Consider the following 18,478-nt stretch of genomic DNA (forward strand, 5'->3'; position numbering starts at 1 on the left):
GTCAGCACAGAGTCCGATGTGGGGCTCGAACTCACGGACTGTGAGATCATGACCTGAGCTGAAGTCAGACGCTCAACTGACTGAGCCACCCGGGCGCCCCATAATCTTTAGTTTTTTAGTTAATCCCTATACCCAACATGGGGCTTGAACTCACAACCTCGAGATTAAGCATTGCATGATCCACTGACTGAGCCAGCCAGGAGCCCCTCAAATGTACCAAGTGTTCTGCACATGCGTTTGGAGCCAAAGCTCCCACTTTCAAAGAAATGACTTTTCTGACTTGCTCTGTCTTCTGTAGGTCTCAAGCTCCCTCAGGACTCTCAAGAAAGGGGCTGTCTGGACCAAGGCACAATAAAGTGACTTCTAGATCCACTGGCCATAATGCCATTCTAATGTTACCTCTCAAGGCAACAATCCTACCAATACTATGAGGAGTACTTGGTTTAATACTTACATATTCTAATGCTGAATTCTTGGAGGTCAATTCTTTAAACTCCTTCATAAACATTTCCTTGACTTTTTCCATTTCATCAACTAGTTTCTCCTTTTCTTCTTCTTTCCATCTATCAAATAACTTCAGAAATTCTTCCTCTTTTGTTTTCTGCATTTCATATTCCTGAAATTATTTGAATGCATGGTTTTAAAAGTTCTATATGAAGCAAAATTTTAAATAAATGACATGTGCAAAATTTTAAATAAATGGACATAGCTCCAGCTAGTATTGAGTGTATCAGTTAGGTGTGCAATAGCACTTCATAGGCAACATCCACAGCGATTTTTCCAAGCCAAAAACAGCACATGGCATCCTTTCATCCTTACACCTCTTAAAATACAAACACAGAGGTCCAAAGTCTCAAGAGTTCGGTGATCTATGAACTTGTATAGTAGATATGCAATAATATGTAAAATGTAAACATCCTTTAAAAGAAAATGTCTATTGAGCAGAAGAACCATTCTCAATACTGTATCAATTTGGATAGAGTAGCCCCATCTCTCTCCCAAAACACAAATTCCTATTTATACAAGCTAAATTTATGTCTAGTCAATCAGCCTTTGATTTCTCAATGACCTTCAGTTTTTGTTTTTTTTTTTTTACCTAACTGCAGACTTAACACAATAAACAAACTTAGTCTGACATATACAGAACACCCAAGAGCAGCAGAATGTACATTCTTGTTAAATGCTCATGGAAGATTCACCAGGAGAGAGCAAATGTTAGGTCACAAAAGAGTCTCAAAAATTTTAATTATTTAAGTTTATTTGTTAATTTTGAGGGAAGGGGGAGAGGCAGAGAGAGAGGGAGAGAGAATTCCAAGCAGGCTCCCCCACTGTCAGCGCAGAGCCCAATGTGGGGCTCAATCTCATGAACCATGAAATCATGACCTGGGCTGAAATCAAGAATAGAATGCTCAACCGACTGAGTCACTCAGGCTCCCCTCTCAATAAATTTTAAAAGATTGAAAGTGTGCTAAGTGTATTTCCCAACCACAGTGGAATGAAGCCAGAAATCAATAACAGAAGAAAATCTGGAAAATTCACAAATACTTAAAAAATTAAACACTGTACTCTTAAGCAACCAATGAGACAAAGAAAAACTCACTAGGGAAATTAGAAAATACTTTGAGATGGATGAAAATTAAAACATAACATACCAAAAAAAAAAAAGGAGAAACCAAAGCAGTGCTAAGAGGGAAATTTATAGCTGTAAACGCCTACGTTAAAAAAGAAAGATGTCAGGAGACAAAGGTTACTTAACAATAACAGAGATCAATTTATCAAGAAGGTATAAGAATTATAAATATTTATGTATCCAACATTGCAGCATCTAAATTTATAAAGCATATACTAACAGAACAAAAAGGAGAAATAAACAGCAACACAGTAATCATAGGGGCCTTTAATACCCACTCTCAACAATGGATAGATTGCCCAGACACAAAGTCAATAAGGAAACCCAGGATTTGAACACTTCATACCAAATGGACCCAATAGACATATAATATCCAACAGATAGTATCCAGCAGAACACACAGTCTGCTTAGCTCATGTGGAACTTTCTCCAAGATAGATCATACATTAGATGACAAGGCTTAACAAATTCAAGAGGACTGAATTTATATCAAGTATCTTTTCTGACCACAATTGTATGCAACTAGAAATTAGTAACAGGAAGGGGGAGCCTGGGAGGCTCATTTGGTTAAGTGACAGACCAGCTCAGGTCATGATCTCTTGGTTCATGAGTTTGAGACCCACATTAGGCTCGGTGCTGAACAGCTTGGAACCTGGAGCTTGCTTTGAATTCTGTCTCTTTCTCTCTCTCTCTGCCCCTCCCCCACTTGTGCTTTCTCTCTTTCTCCCAGAACTAAACATTAAGAAAAAGAAGAAGAAATCAGCAACAGGAGGAAAATGAAAATTTACAAATACGTGGAAAATAAACAATACATTCCTGAACAACCAATGCATCAAAGAAGGAATCAAAAGGGAAGTAAATAAGATCTTGAGATAAACAAAAACGGAAACACAACAGACGAAAACGTATGGGATATGGCAAAAGCAGTTTTAAGAGGAAAGTTCACAGCTAAAAATGTCTACATTAAGAAAAAAAGAAATATCTCAAGTAAACAATCTAACTTTATGCCTCAAGATCTAGAAAAAAAAAACAACTAAGCTCAAAGTTAGCAGGAGGAAGGAAATATAAAGATTAGAGCAGAAATAATAAAATAGAGAACAGAAAAACAATGGAAAAGATGAACAATACTAAGAGTTGGAGCTTTTGAAAAGATAAACAAAATTAACAAACTCTTAGCTAGACTAACCAAGAAAAGAAAAAGGACTCAAATAAATTATAAATGAAAGAGGAGACATTACAACGGACACTACAGAATTACAAAAGATTATAATAGCCCACTATGCATATGATTATATGCCAACAAATTGGACCATCTCAAAGAAATGGATAAATTGCTAGAAACATGCAACCTACCAACACTGAATCATGGAAAAACAAAATCTGAACAGACCAATGAATAAGGAGATTGAATCAGTAATCAAATACCTCCCAACAAAGAAAAGCCCAGGACCAGATGGCTTCACTGGTGAATTCCACCAAACATTTAAAAGGAATTAATCCCGATTCTTCTCACCATCCCACCGTTTCCGAATTCAGTACCGTACCTTAGAGAACCTGACAGCGTGGGCGTGCTGTGCAGCCTCCAGCTGAGACTTGGTGAGCTGCAGCTGCTCCTTCAGCATGTCAATCTCACTCTGGAGCTTATCAGTCTGTGCCTTTTTCTTACACTCTGTTGCAACAGAAATATTTTATTGAAATACCACCTCTACTGAAACCTATCTGAAAACTTACAGGGTCTTATTGATATGACAAATACAAAGGAAACTGCTCCAACTTGGGATATTATTACTTTTTTGTGCCACATGAGCCAATTTTTGCTCATGAGTGTTTACTTGCAGCCCATCGTGTTACTGGGCACTGAATTACTTTCAGCAGATTATTTCGGCCACTGTATTGGATTACCCTCCAGAGACAGTGTGAGAGCCCATTCAGGGAATAATAATGGTGACAAGGAATAATCCCGGGCTCTTCTTTGAGATGCCTGTCTCGGTGAGAGAAGGGAAGCTTCCACGGCAGGTCACTATCTTTCTGGCTCCCACCACATTCTCCTGAGAACCCCATCAGTGCTAAGACAATCAGAGGCTGGCATTCAAGATGCAAACTGGGGCCATAAACTGTTCACAGGGCCAAAAAGAGGTACCAGAAGGTTGTAAAAGGAAGCAACAAGTGAAGGGAAGATACTTATGTACATGTACTTACATGAAGATGTGCACATGACTGAATGGATGTACATGTGTCTGTGAGTGTAGACATGCAAGGTATGAAAGCCAAAGTGGAAAGTCAGAATCTCAAAGATGACCTGAAGAAATAATACTCATTTCAGAGTCCGAAATACTCTCTGAAACGAGTATGAGATAGAATAAGATACTGAAACAGAAGAGAAAGAAGGTCAGTTTCACACGGAAGAATGGTAGATTAATTAAACTATTTAATCTTCCCAATCTCTCCACTATATTGCTAAGTAGTATCAACGGTCCATGACTTCCATGTGGAATTTTATGCCATTCGTATTGTTTATACAAAGCTTAGCTATTTTCCTAAATCAATCTGTTTGTCCGAAATAGGCAGGAATGGAAACAGACTGGCAAAAAAGGGAGGTTTCAGAAAGCAAGTACTTAGTGACAAGTTAGGAGTACGTACATCTAGATATGAAAACATTAAGATCATAATGAGAATTCCAGTGGGTTACTGGTCTCTAGGCAATCTGCAGAATGCTTTGATCTGCAAGAAGAAATAGACCTGGTACTTTTTATTTTTAAGAATATTTAACTAACAGGAAATCTAGTTGATAAGCCACCGAACTCCTGCCCTCTCTTGCTTATTTTTCTCCTCTAAACATGGTTAATTCATATTAGCACCCAAACACATCTTTGTATCTCCCGCATCAAATGAAACAAAAATTTTCCCTTTGTTCCACATTTTCTTCCAGACAATGCTTCATGTCTCTGCTGTCTTTCCCAGCAAATGTTACTGAAGCAAATGTCTACAACATGACCACTTGCTCACCTGATTGTCAGCTCAGCTCACTCCCCTCGGGTTTTTGTCCACACCAATCCACTGAAGCTGCTATGTCAAGGTCAACAACAGCCATCGTGACAGCAATAACCAATTCTCAGTCTTCATCTTACTCTATCTACGCCTCAGGTACATTCAGTAAATTGGTCACTGCCTCCTTCCTGAAACACTTGTTTCCCTTGGTTTCCATGACAACACACTCCCCAGGTCTCCCTCCTGCTTCCATAACTATTTCTCACCCACTAGGCTGCTCCTCCTGAGCTCCTGATGTTGGGAGAGCCTTGAGGCTGGCCCCTAGCCACCTTCTCTTCTCTGTCTAGGTGAGCTCATCCAGCCCAGCTCTGCTAACGACTCCTGGATTTGTATCTCCACCCTGGGCCTCACCGTGACCTCCAGACCCCCTGCATCTCCACTCGCATGGCGTTTGTATGTATGCCTCAGGTTTACCCTGACCAACACACACTCTCATTCTCCTTCCTTCCTCAGCCCACCTCCCACCCCTAGGTCCCCACCTCAGTAGACGTCACTGCCACTCACCCAAATGTACAGGACAAAATCCAAGACTGTCTTTCTCTTATCTCTTGTTTTCATGCTAAGTCACATGTCTGTGGGCTCTGTGCAGAACACACGTCCTCTCCATCTTCACTTCTCTGGTCTTCCCTGGTCCCGTCCTGGTCCTGCTGCCACATCACTCACCTGCATTACCCCAGTAGCCTCCTTACTCTTCCACCTGCTTCCACCACCACGGCCCCTATGCTCTTCACCAGCCGCTACACCCACATTCCTGGCCTGGGCCTTCAATGCCCCACGTGACCTGGCCCCCTCCCTTCCAATGTCCCCACACGCTACTGCCTTGCTCGCTCTATTCCACTGATCTTCTGTCTGTTCCTCAAACATGCTGTGCTGCCTGCCCCTCACACCTCCGAGACTCAGAGCTCCCCATGTCTGGGATATTCATTCCCCAGCTTTTCCCCGGGCTGGGACCTCCTCATCAATCCAGTCTCTGATCAAATAAGGCCTCCTCCACGAAGACTTTGCTGACCACCTCCACCCCATTCTTGTTTTATTTTCCGTGTTGCATTTGCCACCGTTTGAGAGGAACCACTCATTTATTTAAGTGTGTTTCCTCTGCCCCTCCTAACAGAATGTAAGACCCCAGAGGGCAGAACTTGGTCTGTTTCGTGTGCGCCCATAGCCCCAGGCCTGGTGCTGTGCATGGCACATAGTAGGCGCTCAATATTTCATGAATGAACAAAGACTATGATACTTTTAGAAGGACTGAGAGATGCACTGGACCGTGCCTCGCTGAAAATAGAGAAAGGTACCAAAAGGAAAACAGTTCTGTGAAGCTGAGCTCGTGACTTACCAAGCTGAGAATCTTCAGGGTGGCGGCGCTGAATGTGACTTTGTAGAAAAGCTTGGTTCATAAAGGCCTTATCACAAAAATGGCACTGAAAAGGAGACAGCAACAAATCTGAATGTCTGTAACAAGTGCTCTCCCACCTAATTTCAATTAAATTGGGGTACCTAAAGCACCACCTCTTGGGAACAGTCCCCCAAAAGATATCATCCTGGCAAGGGATACTAAAAGCAGGACTAAAAAGACAACTGTAAACCAGGGTGTTCTCTCCAAATTGAGAACAAGGCAGTGACAGCTATCTCCCGACAGCCAGAGTAGCCCATTTGGGTGCCTGCAGGAACCCCTGATGCTGCTCCTGTTCCACAGCTGGTTCCCAGCCTGTCACCAACTTGTTCGAGACACTCCAGCCACGCCAGTCTTCTTTCTGTCCCTCAAGCAGGCCAAATTCAGCCTCTGCATGAGCTCGTGCCCGGCCTGAACCTTGCCCAGACCTTCCCCCCACTGGCTCCTTCCTGACATTCAGGAGTCATTCCGGGAGCATCTTCCCCACTGGGCACGTCCTCAACAAGACCTTGGCAGATGGCCCTCCTGCCAGTCACTGTCCCACCACACTTACTTTCATCATTGCATGTCTCAACAGTTACTATTTCCACGTTTAGCCACTTTACTTGTTTATTGTTCTCTGCTCAATCCCTCTTGGTTCTAGAATGTCACATTCCTGACAGTGTGGGCTCTTGTCTATCTTATTCACAGCATTATTCTCAGAGCCCAGCATTAATAAATCACTGAACACATGCTTAGAAATACTTGGCCTCCTAAAATGAATTTTACTGAAAAAAAAATCCACAAATATTTCTATTTTCCACTTTAACAGAGATTCAAATTTTAAGCAAAAATTCCATTTGTTTCATCTATATCTTTGTTCCTGGATTACCCTGAATTAAAACCTGGATATTATATATTTCATTTGTTAGTATTTCAGAATCCATCTCTAAAAGGACATTTTTTTTCTTAATTTTTTTTAACATTTATTCATTTTTGAGAGACAGAGCATGAGTGGGGGAGGGGCAGAGAGAGGGAGACACAGAATCTGAAGCAGGCTCCAGGCTCTGAGCTGTCAGCACAGAGCCTAAAGCAGGGCTCAAATTCACGAACTGTGAGATCATGACCTGAGCTGAAGTCAGACATTTAACCAACTGAGCCACCCAGGAGCCTCTAAAAGGACATTCTTAGAAAAAAATTTTACAGTTTGTTTTGAATCAGGATCCAAATACGGCCATATCCTGCAACTGCTCATTATGTCTCTCCACTGTCTTCTGGTCTATAGACCGCCCCCGCCCCCCCCCATCTCTCTTTTATCTTTGCAATTCTTTTGCTGAAGAAACTAAACACGTGTCCTACAGAGTTTCTTCCAGTTTGGATTTTGCAGTTTCATTTTCATTGTGCTACTAACATGTTCTTCTATTCATGTGCAGTATTGCCTTACTCCAAATCAGTATAACTGCATCAGAAGTTCAGGGTCTCTTTCCCAGAAAGCCAACATTATGGCATATTTCTTGGCCTTGCATTTTGGGGAGTCTTTAAAGTATCTTTCCAGCCTTCTCTGCTCTTGATGACTGCTCAAGTTTAGTATGTCATGGCCTGCCCACTGGACTCAGATGTCGGTGTGGGCTTTAGGGCCAGGCACAGCACTGGAGAAAGGAAAGGATGAGGCTTTCTGGAAACTGTGACTTTTAATTTCTAAAATCAAAAAATAGATATTTTAACTATTTGAACAATACAGAAAAGCCATGAACTCAGGGTAAGAAGGGGTAGGAAAACCTAAACTGTGACAAATTGCTGGAGGCTCACAGTGGAAGGGTCTAAGAGTTAAAAACTCCAGGGAAGAGGGGAACTTTCCCAACTTGGTAAAGACTAGCTACAACAAACACCTACAGCTAATATCATGCTTGGTGGAAAAACTCAAAGCTTCCCCACTAAGATCAGGTACAAAGCAAGGAAGTCCCTTTTCACTGCTGCTTTTCAACATTGTACTAGAAGTCCTTGCTAATGCAATAAGGCAAGGAAAGGAAGTAACAAATACACGGATTAGGGAGGAAGATACAGAATTTCTTTGTTTGCAGATGACATTAATGTCTTTATAGAAAATCCAAAAGAATTGGCAAAACAAACAAACAAAAACCCACAACAACCCCAGAACTAATAACCAGGTATAGCAAAGTTGTGGGGTAGAAGGTTAATATACTAAAGTCAACTGCTTTCCTATATTCCATAATGGAAAGGTAGAATTTGAAATTAAAAACACACCATCCTTTACATTAGCACCCCAAAAATGAATACTTATGTATGAACCCAACAAAATATGTATGAGATCTAGGGGCACCTGGTTGGCTCAGCAGGTTAAATGTCCGACTCTTGATTTTGGCTCAGGTCATGATCTCATGGTTGTGGGATCAAGCCCAGAGTCAGGCTCCATCCTGGGCATGGGACCTGCTTAAGGTTCTCTCTCTCCCTCTCCCTCTGCCCCTTCCCTGCTTATGTTCTCATATGCATACACACTCTCTCTCAAAAAAATAAAATAAAATAAAACATGTAAAATATCTATAGGAGGGAAACTACAAAGTTCTGAAGAGCAAATCAAAGAACTAAATAAATGAATATCTGTGTTAATGGATAAGAAGACTCAATATTATCAAAATGTTAATTTTCCCTACATTGATCTACAGAGCCAATGCAACCCTAATCAAAATCCCAGCAAGTTACTTTGTGGTTAACAACAAACTGATTCTAAAGTTTGTATGAAGAAGCAAAAGTCCTAAAATAGCCAACGAGGTATTGAAGGAGAAGGACAAAGTTGGAGGACTGATGCTACTCAACTTTATGACTTACTATATAAAGCTACAGTAATCAAGACAGTGTGGTATTGTCCAAGGAACAGACAAACAGATCAGTGGAGCAGAAGAGAGAGCCAAGAAATAAACCCATATAAATATCACCACCTGATCTTTGACAAAGGAGCAAAAACAATACAATGGAACAAAGACAGTTTCTTCAACAATGGTACTGGAAAAACTGAACATCCACAAAGAAATGAATGTTGACACAGACTTCACATCCTTTACAAAATCAAACTCAAAGGGATCACCAACCTAAATGTAAAAGGCCAAACTATAAAACTCCTAAAAATAACATAGAAGAAAACCTAGATGATCTCGATGATGCCTTTTTAGATTCAACACCAGAGACACAATCCATGAAAGAAATAATTGAGGGCGCCTGGGTGGCTCAGTTGGTTAAGCAAACAACTCTTCATTTTGGCTCAGGTCATGATCGCATGGTTCATGACTTCAAGCCCCACACGGGGTTCCGCAATGTCACAGTGTGGAGCCTGCTTGGGATTCTCTCTCTCCCTCCCTCTCTGCCCCTCCCTCATGTGTGCGTGCACTCTCTCTCAAAATAAATAAATAAAAATTTTAAAGAGAAATAACTGATAAACAAGACTTCATTAAAATTCAGAACTTCTGTTCTGTAAAAGACAATGTGAAGAAAATGAGAAAACAAGCCACAGACTGGGAGAAAACATTTGCAAAACACACACAACTGATAAAAGACTGTTACCCAAAATATACAAAGAACTCTTAAAACTCAACAAAAAGAAAACAAACAACTACAAAATAGTCCAAAGACTATAATAGACACCTCACCAAAGAAGATACACAGATGGCAATTAAGCATAGGAAAAGATGCTCCACATAACGTGTCATTAGGGAAATGCAAATTTAAACAATGAGATACCACCCTACACCCATTAGAATCACCAAAATCCAGAGCATTGACATCAGCAAATGCTGGCAAGGAAGTGGAGCAACAGGAACTCTCACCCATTGCTGGTGGGAATGCAAAATGACACAGCCACTTAGATTACCTATGTCCATACAGAAACCTGCACACATATCAGTTTATAGCAGCATTATTCATAATTGCCAAAGCTTGGAAGCAACCAAGATGTTCTTCAGTAAGTGACCAGATAAATGAGACATGGAAGGACATTAAGTGCATTTTATTAAGTAAAAGAAACCAATCTGAAAAGGCTAAATCCTGAGTGATACCAACTATATGACATTCTGGAGAAGGCAAAATTACAGAGACAGTAAAAAGACCAGTGGTTGCCAGAGGTTGGTTAAGGGTGTGGGGAATGAATTGGGTCACAGCGTTATAAGATGCATTTTTTTTTTTAATTTTTTTTTTCAACGTTTATTTATTTTTGGGACAGAGAGAGACAGAGCATGAACGGGGGAGGGGCAGAGAGAGAGGGAGACACAGAATCGGAAACAGGCTCCAGGCTCCGAGCCATCAGCCCAGAGCCTGACACGGGGCTCGAACTCACGGACCGCGAGATCGTGACCTGGCTGAAGTCAGACGCTTAACCGACTGCGCCACCCAGGCGCCCCAATAAGATGCATTTTTTAACCTATGTCTCTCTGACTGCAAAACGCATGCTTTTTTTTTTCTTTTTGTTTTTCTAATGTTCATTATTTTTGACATACAGAGCAGGGGAGGGGCAGAGAGAGGGGGAGACAGAGAATCTGAAGCAGGCTCTGCTCTGACAGCAAAGAGCCCAGCGCAGAGCTCAAATTCACAAACCGTGAGATTGTGACCTGAGCTGGTCAGATGCTTAGCCAACTGAGCAACCCAGGCACCCCAAAATGCATGCTTTTTTCTACCCCAACACTATCTCCACTGAAAAACTGCAACCAGGGTCAGAAATCCACTGACATAGATTCCAAAATCTGCCTGTAGTGCTAAAGCATGGACAGGAATCTGAGTCTTCCAGCTGCGAAAACAAAAGTTCTTCTTAAAATGAGTCTAAGTCCTGTTATGATACACTGGTATTTTTTAATTTCATTAAAAAAAATAATTTGACAACCACATCATTGGCACACACTGGCCTTTACACATGGCCATGAGACTTCCCCAGCTTTTGGAGGTCTCCATAAACACAAATTCATGACTGCAGGCTAAAGTCAAATAGCTATTTAAACAAAATCAATTGTCTTCCTATAAATCTTATCATAGGCCAAATATCCTCACATGTCCGAACCTGGAGTTGAAATAATTGTAACATCTTGGACCCCCAGCCAGCCTATGTGCCAACTATTCTTAGCAGCAGACTTGACTTCCCCTCCCTGAATCACCGCTTCTTACAGCATCATCACTGCAACCCCTGGCCTTCTTCCTGTACCACCGCTATTCACCTCCTAGGAAAGGCGTGAGGCCTTGCAGAGATCCTGAGGAGTCACAGCTCACTACCAAGAAGCCAGTGTGGAAATCAACACCACATGTCAGATGCCATTTGCTGAGACTTCCTTATGCTGCATGTGCATTAGCTCATGGAATTCTCAGAACAGCCCTAAAAGGTACCTACTACTAATGTTCTCATTTTCCAGATGAGGAAACTGAGGTCTAGATGTTAACTGACTTGCATGGTGGAATAGTTAGGATTCAAACCCAGACAGTCCAACTCTGGAATTGTCACCCTAAAGGGCTCACACTGCTCAGTCCATCAAGAGACAATGGCAAGGCACCTAAGAGAGCAGAGTGTTATCTATACCACACTAAGTAGGAATGGTCTGGGCAATCCTACCTCTACATGGTCACAGTGGGGCACGCCATACACCCAACACTGTTATTCAGAGACTCTGCTGAGTGATAACTCTGTTATTCAGAGACTCTGCTGAGTGGCCAACTTGGCAGGTGTCAGTCATTAAATAAAACGAAGCCCTTACCTTTATTCATGTGTATCATTCACATTTGAAAATCTTTACTAACAGCTATTTTTATAGTAACTAAAAGAATGAAAAAATGTTCATAAACATAAAATTTCTGTATGTTATAGCTGTTAACATATCACTGATTGCTACCAAAGCTAAATTATTTTTAATGTCTAAATAGAACCTATTCTATTCATTGTTTAATAGATGTATTTATAAAAGGCCATATCAACACTATTTATAAATATGTACATGGCATTTATGAAACAAGTAGGCAATTAGCAACATTAGGTGTCATTTGAGGATTATATCTCAGGGTTGTGTACCCAAGGCTAAACACTAAGCCTTTCTAACAGTATTCTGTCCCAATTGTGCACCTATCTTAAGTACACTTCTCTCAAGGCTCCTGTTGGGTCAGTCCTAAGCACTAATGACCACACCATAATCTGTGCCTACACCCAGTTCTCTGCATTTACTCACGCTGCTAGTACCTAAGTCCTCTGAGGCTTTTTTTTCCTCCCAGTAAACTCTACTCCTACCATGGGGCTCGAACTCACAACCCTAAGATCAAGAGTCACATGCTCTACTGACTGAACCAGCCAGGCGCCCATTCACTGAGGCCTTTTAATTCATATTTAGCCAAAGTGACTACAATGTAAGGATATGAAATCAGTCTTGTCAGCCTATTGCTTCTTTGATAACTTTATCAAACATTGTTGATACCCTTTGCATTTTCTCCATCTAATCAATAAAAAAATATATACAACTGATTTCTATTATACTAAAAAATTACAATATTTATCTTAGCTCAATATCTAACCTGTAAAAGTTAGAGATTAAACACAGAAAAGCAAGAGGTTTCAATTTTTTTAATACTATTGTTACATTAATAAAATATATTTTATTTTACTTTTTAATGTTTATTTATTTTGAGAGAAAGAGAGAGAGAGTACACATGCAAGTGGGGTAGAGACAGAGAGAGGGAGAGAGAGAATCCTAAGCAGACTCCATGCTCAGCACAGAGGCAGCCCCCAGGTTAGATCACTGGGCTAGATCTCATCACTGAGCCAGAAAATCAAGAGCAGATGCTTAACCAACTGAGACACCCAGGTGCCCCATAAAATATATTTAAAATACTACATGTTCAGGGGTGCCTGGGTGGCTCAGTTGGTTAAGCTTCTGACTTCGGCTCAGGTCATGATCTCACGGTTTGTGGGTTCAAGCCCACAAAGTCAGGCTCTGTGCTGACAACTGGGAGCCTGGAGCCTGCTTCAGATTCTGTGTCTCCCTCTCTCTCTGCCCCTCCCCCACTGGCACTCTGTGTGTCTCTCTCTCTCAAAAATAAACATTAAAAATTTTTTTTTAAAATACCAGTTCAATTAACAAATACTGTTGTTCTATATCATTAATATTGTTACATTAGTCAGTGCTCTTGGTCTTAGGAGATATGCAAACTGAACTACTTAGGAGCCTGGAACTCACTGGCCAAGGGTTCAAAAATAATATGTATATATAGAATGAGAAAATAAAGCAAATGTGGCAAATGTTATCAACTGGAGAATCTGGGTGAGGGGTTTATGAAGTTCTTTGCGCTATTCTTACAACTTTTCAGCAAGCTTGAAAATATCTTGAACTAAAAGCCCCACAAATTTAATCATTCCAGATCATCTGGGGCCAGACCTTGACAGCAATTTGTACCTGGTTTATTTCTCATTACATCAATTAGGGGGAGGACACAGTTTCTTAAACAGCCAGCATTTATAAAGAGGACTTTCAGCAAAGCACGACAGACAACATTGCTTGTTTAATTATTAATCCTCTGGTTGTCTACAGAAGGTAACGAACCATGTCAGCTGTTGGTTAAAATTACTATTTTGCTTAACCATGTTGTTTCTTCTGATTTACAGTAAAAATCTCACAAAGGGGAAAAAAAAATCGGTGATCTAGGAAAGGACTCTCACTCAATACCGAGGTGGGAATCGAGGATGTTAAACTGGATTATGAATCGGAATCACAACGCAGCGTCCCACCTGGTAATAGCTGGCTTTGGTCTCGATCATCAGCTGCTGGGTCGAGATTATCTTTTTCCTGCGTTTACACTCTTCCTTGAGTAACTTGATCTCGCCGGCCTGCTTGGTGAGGAGCTTCCTGCTCTGCTCGCCATCGGCCAGGCTCAGGCGCAGCCGCTCTTCCAGGTGGTGCAGCTGCGAGGTGAGGAACTCCTGCGAGTGCAGCAGGTACTCGATGGTGAGCTGCGCCAGGCGGATGAGCTTCAGCAGCACCGGATCCACCCCCGACTGGCAGTGCGGGCACTTCTCGTCCTCCAGCTTGCAGAAGGTGATGTTCATGATGTTCTCCTGCAGCGTGAGCACGTCCACGGCGCCCGCCACCTTGTCCACGTCGATGGCGCTCAGCCGCCGCCAGTCGACGCTCTCCAGCCGCGGCCGGAACTGGAAGAAGGGCAGGGGGACCGACGCCACGCTGGGGGGGCCACAGGCCATCGTGGCCGCTCCCGCCGCGGCAGCTGCTGCGGGGGCGTCGGGTCCTCCCAGGCCGCTGGCCAGCGGGTAGTAGACGTGCTTCTGAAAGGGCTGCGGGGAGGAGGCAGCGTAGGGGTGGTGAGGGTGCTGGGAGTCCCGGGGAGCCCCGGCCGCCCCCAGTCCCACATCGCCAGGCAGCCCGACCTCCCCGCTCTCACTTACCATGCTTGGAAGCAAACCCGCGGCCTCAGCTGGTATCCGAGGAGGGGGCGGTCCCGTCTATCCGGCCCCGGCCGCCTCCCGGGCCGCCGCCGCCCCACCCTTCGGGAGCGGGAGATGGCCGGGTCTCCGGCGGCGGCGGCCTAAGGTCTGGGCGTCCAGGCCGTTGCTATGGCAGCGCCCTGACCCGGACTGAGAGCAAAGGGCGCGCCAGCCCCCGCACAGTCAGCGTGCGCCCAGGGCCCTGCGGGACCAGAGGAGACCTCGTGGGCGAGCCCGTCCACGGAAGAGGGCACTTCCTGAGCGCCAGCTCACCGGGCCACCACCCTCCCTGGCTCTGGGGCTGACCCTCCCTGTCCTTAAGGAGTGGGGAGCCACATCCCCGGGGAACTTTCCGTTCCGGCCGCTAGCCTCCGGTTATTCACCCCTGTCCTCACCTTAGATTTTGAGATCAGAAATGCCTATTCATCCTCCTCTTTTACACACAGACTTAAGAAACGTTAAACAACAAAACTATGTAAAATTAAATGGGATGGAGGGGAATTGGCTTCAAAACAGCAGGAAGACACTTTTGGGGCTATAACAGAAATATTCTGTTTTGATTGTGCTTGCTGTTTGTTGATTACCCGGGTATATACATTTGCCAAAACTTATCGAATTGTGCATTGAAAATTAAGGGTGCATTTGTACATTATATCACAATAAAGTTTTAAAAATTAAAATAGTGGCAGAGCTAATTATATCTGACGGCAGGCTTTCTAAATTTCTTACACCTGAAATACTTTTTAAAATGGGGTCTCTTTTCCTCTATGGATTGCCTACATATAAAAATAAGATACTGGTAAGTATAAGACACTGATAAAAGTACAAATTAAGGGGCGCCTGGGTGGCTCAGTCGGTTAAGTGTCCGACTTCAGCTCAGGTCACGATCTCGATCTTCCGGCTTTTGAGTTGGAGCCCCGCACGAGCCCCGCACGCATTGGGCTCTGTGCTGATGGCTTGGAGCCTGGATCCTGCTTCGGATTGTGTCCTCTCTCTCTGCCCCTCCCCCGCTCATGCTCGCTCTCTCTCTGTCTCAAAAGTAAATAAACATTTAAAAAAAAAAAGTACAAATTAAGGAACTTCCACAGATATTATTAATACTTTTTGTACTTGTCTTCCCAAAAGGATACCTTTTCAAAATGTGAAGGTAAAAAAATTATAATATATATATATATATATATATATATATATATATATATATATAGGGGAACTTTAACCATCAGCTTTGTACCATCAAGTTTTAGAGGGCCCCGGTGTTTACCTTACAAACTTGTGAGGCAGCTGCATTCTGTGATCTGCAGAGATCTGCAGCATCTGCTGATAGTTGCTCTAGCAGCAACTTGTAGACATCAGGCCTTTCATTCTTGGGGTCTTTTGGGTGATGCCTGTGGCTACCACAGAGATCAATGAGCTGAGGAAAAGCCAGACATTCCTCAATCCACCGGGGTGTCCCTGCGTGGACCAACCATCAGGAATTTTTTTTTCTTTCCTAACAGCCAGATATGTGAGTAGGAGAAAGGAAAATACCGTTCAGAGTAACTTCAAGCAAAGTTGTAATATCAAATATTTTTAGCACTCCCAGATATTGTGAACTAGAAATAAATCCATATAAAAACATCCAAGAAATAAAGCATGCAGTTCATATGACTTCATATAAACTGTCCATCCAAACAACTTTTAATGGGTCTTTAGGAAAAAAGAACTATTAACGGTTCACTGCAGCCAGTATAAAATTAAAGATCTAGGTTCAAAGTTTGATTCTTCGATATACTTGCTGCTTGACCTAGAACAAGTTATGTCAGTCCTAGGCCTCAGTTTCCCTATCTGTTTAAAGGACGTCAGGTTACCGACCTGGCAGGTCTGTGTCCTGTGGGCTCCATCCACTGGACTGCAGGATCAGCGGGAACAAGGGCCGTGATTTCTTTTGCTCACCGTGTGTCCCCAGCACCTAACAACGGACAGGCATAGTGAGGAGCTGAGAATTTGCCAAATGGACACGTGGATAAAGAATGATTGAATGAATTAGGCGCTTAAATAACTGTTGGCTCCCGGCCGGTATCCCTCCTATTTTCTGTGCCTCTGGCCTCTTAAGGGATTCACCCGTGCTCTGGGCCCAGGCCCTTGGAGCTGAATGAGAGGGCTGGTCCGCACGCCCCCACTGCGGTCCAGGGAAGAGGCGCGCGGGACTGAGGTGCCCATCTCTGTTCGCCGCCGCCACTCCGGCCCAGAGCGCCGCGCTGCTGGCCATCCTTGCCCCTTTGGTTGAAACTCGGTCGCAAGATGGCCGGAACAGGAAAGAAGGGGGCACGCTTTTCCGTTCCCTCCGTCCCCCATCCCGGGGCTGGGCAGCAGCCCCGCGCGGCGCAACCAGTCCTTGGTGCACTGCAGGGCCGGCCAGCTGAACCCGCAAAGACAAAGGCCGAGCTAGGTGGGCTCCAGCGAGGGCTCGGCGCCACCCGTTAGAAGGTAAACTGAGGGTGGGGGCTGCCGCAGCCTTGCCAGCGGGGTCTGCAGTGCCTCGGCTCGCAGCCGGGGAAAGCGGGCGGAGGCCCTGGCTTCGCGGGCCCCGAGATGCCCGGTCCGCCGCAAGCTCCCAAGGTCTCCGGGCGCATCCCGGGCCTCGGCTCACCCCAGTTGCGCGCTCCTTGGCGGGCGCCGGGCGCTGCAGGCGGACTGAGGCGACGCTGGGGGCCCAGACCCCAGAGGCGCTGCTGGCGCAGGCGGGGCCGGCGGAGGCAGAGGAGCAGCCGAGCGGGAGGCGGCGGGCCGGCTCCTTCTTCCAGGGCGCAGGATGAAGCCTGTCTGGTTTGGGCAAGTTGCGGCGTGGCGGGCCTGGCGCCGTTGGGGCCTTTCCAGACTCGCGGCCGCTGGCGCCTCGGGATCCCCCACCCCCCACCCGCCCCCCTCCCCTCTGCGATCTCCCCCCGGCCTCTCCTCTCGGCGTCCCAGCTCCTCTGGCAGCTGGGCGGGACCGCGCGCGTCTAGACCGCAGCACTAAAATGCGCTCCGCCAATCCCGCCGTTGGTGCAGACACGTGGTGCCGGGGCGCGCTCTGTTGCTGGCGTGGGATGTTCTTCCCAGAAAGGATTTTCAAAGAGAAACCAGGTTCAGTCCAATCCTTCGGGTGGCCTGGCCCTCACCATAGGGGCTTTCTGTGAACTCGCTCCCAAGAAGAGAGGAGTTTTCATTGTAGAAGTCTGCAGATGCAAGGAACCTTGAAGAGGCTATCTAATGCAGCTGTGCATTTGAGTGACGTGGAAAACGGGATTAGGGTCTGTGCACAGAAGCACACACGGAGTAAACCCACGTAGGTTTCCGCGTTCTTTCGGTTTTGTCCACTTCAGGACGCGAGGCACGTATCTCTGTTGGTACAAAGTTTGACAGTGGGGGGAGACGGGATGTCGCAGTTCAAGAGTAGTGTAGTTATTTTTTTAACCTAAAATTGGAACACTTGGTCTGACAATTGGACAAAATTCAGTATTTTAAAATAAGTAGTAATCCGAAAAGTATGTATTCATGTATCATTTATAACAGCCATGAGCTTGACCCAGATTGAGGAATTTGAGTGCGTATTTTGCATAATTTTAGCGTCTGCTCTAGCAAAAAAATGTTCTTCACTTAGAAAGGAGTAACTACAGAATCTTTTCAGGATGGTAACATGTTTTCCCTGTGATTCTCCCTGACCCAATCAATTTTGTACCGCATTTTATTTAATACAAGTCTTCAAGCATAGTAGTAGCTTAATAAGTATTTATGTGAATTCCTTTCTTTAGTTTTTACTTGAAATCATGAGGCCTTGCACAGCCTTGGTGAGATTTTTAAATGTGTTGAATTTTAAAATGCTTCAATTCGAAAGTGAATCCAAGATCCCATAAGAATCCTCTGAAGTAGAATGGGTAGGGGGCACCTGAGTGGCTCCCTCGGTTAAGCTTCTGACTTGGGCTCAGGTCATGATCTCACA

At 44.2% G+C, this 18,478-nt stretch overlaps 1 protein-coding gene and 1 long non-coding RNA gene across 4 annotated transcripts in view; both read right to left on the reverse strand.

Annotated features, from left to right (window-relative positions):
• The window catches only part of DZIP1 (DAZ interacting zinc finger protein 1), a 51,281-nt gene extending 36,726 nt beyond the window's left edge, over positions 1-14,555 (reverse strand). For 2 of the 3 annotated variants that reach the window (XM_030312821.1, XM_030312801.1), the window contains exons 1-5: positions 14,479-14,554; positions 13,807-14,367; positions 6,012-6,096; positions 3,175-3,299; positions 455-616 (exon numbers count right to left, since the gene is read on the reverse strand). In XM_030312821.1, the coding sequence (XP_030168681.1) occupies positions 455-616; positions 3,175-3,299; positions 6,012-6,096; positions 13,807-14,367; positions 14,479-14,481 (936 nt within the window). In that variant the 5' untranslated portion in view covers positions 14,482-14,554. Of the gene's footprint in view, positions 1-454; positions 617-3,174; positions 3,300-6,011; positions 6,097-13,806; positions 14,368-14,478 lie in introns of all 3 variants that reach the window. The other variant, XM_030312811.1, reaches the window with a different exon arrangement.
• A 1,812-nt stretch (positions 14,556-16,367) lies between these two features.
• LOC115512123 lies at positions 16,368-17,214 on the reverse strand. The gene is made up of 2 exons (XR_003968282.1): positions 17,147-17,214; positions 16,368-16,465 (listed from the first exon to the last, which is right to left on the reverse strand). It is a non-coding gene; the product is annotated as an uncharacterized LOC115512123 (long non-coding RNA).
• Positions 17,215-18,478: the final 1,264 nt, after the last annotated feature.

Source organism: Lynx canadensis, chromosome A1, assembly GCF_007474595.2.
Source record: "Lynx canadensis isolate LIC74 chromosome A1, mLynCan4.pri.v2, whole genome shotgun sequence".
Lineage (NCBI taxonomy): Eukaryota > Metazoa > Chordata > Mammalia > Carnivora > Felidae > Lynx > Lynx canadensis.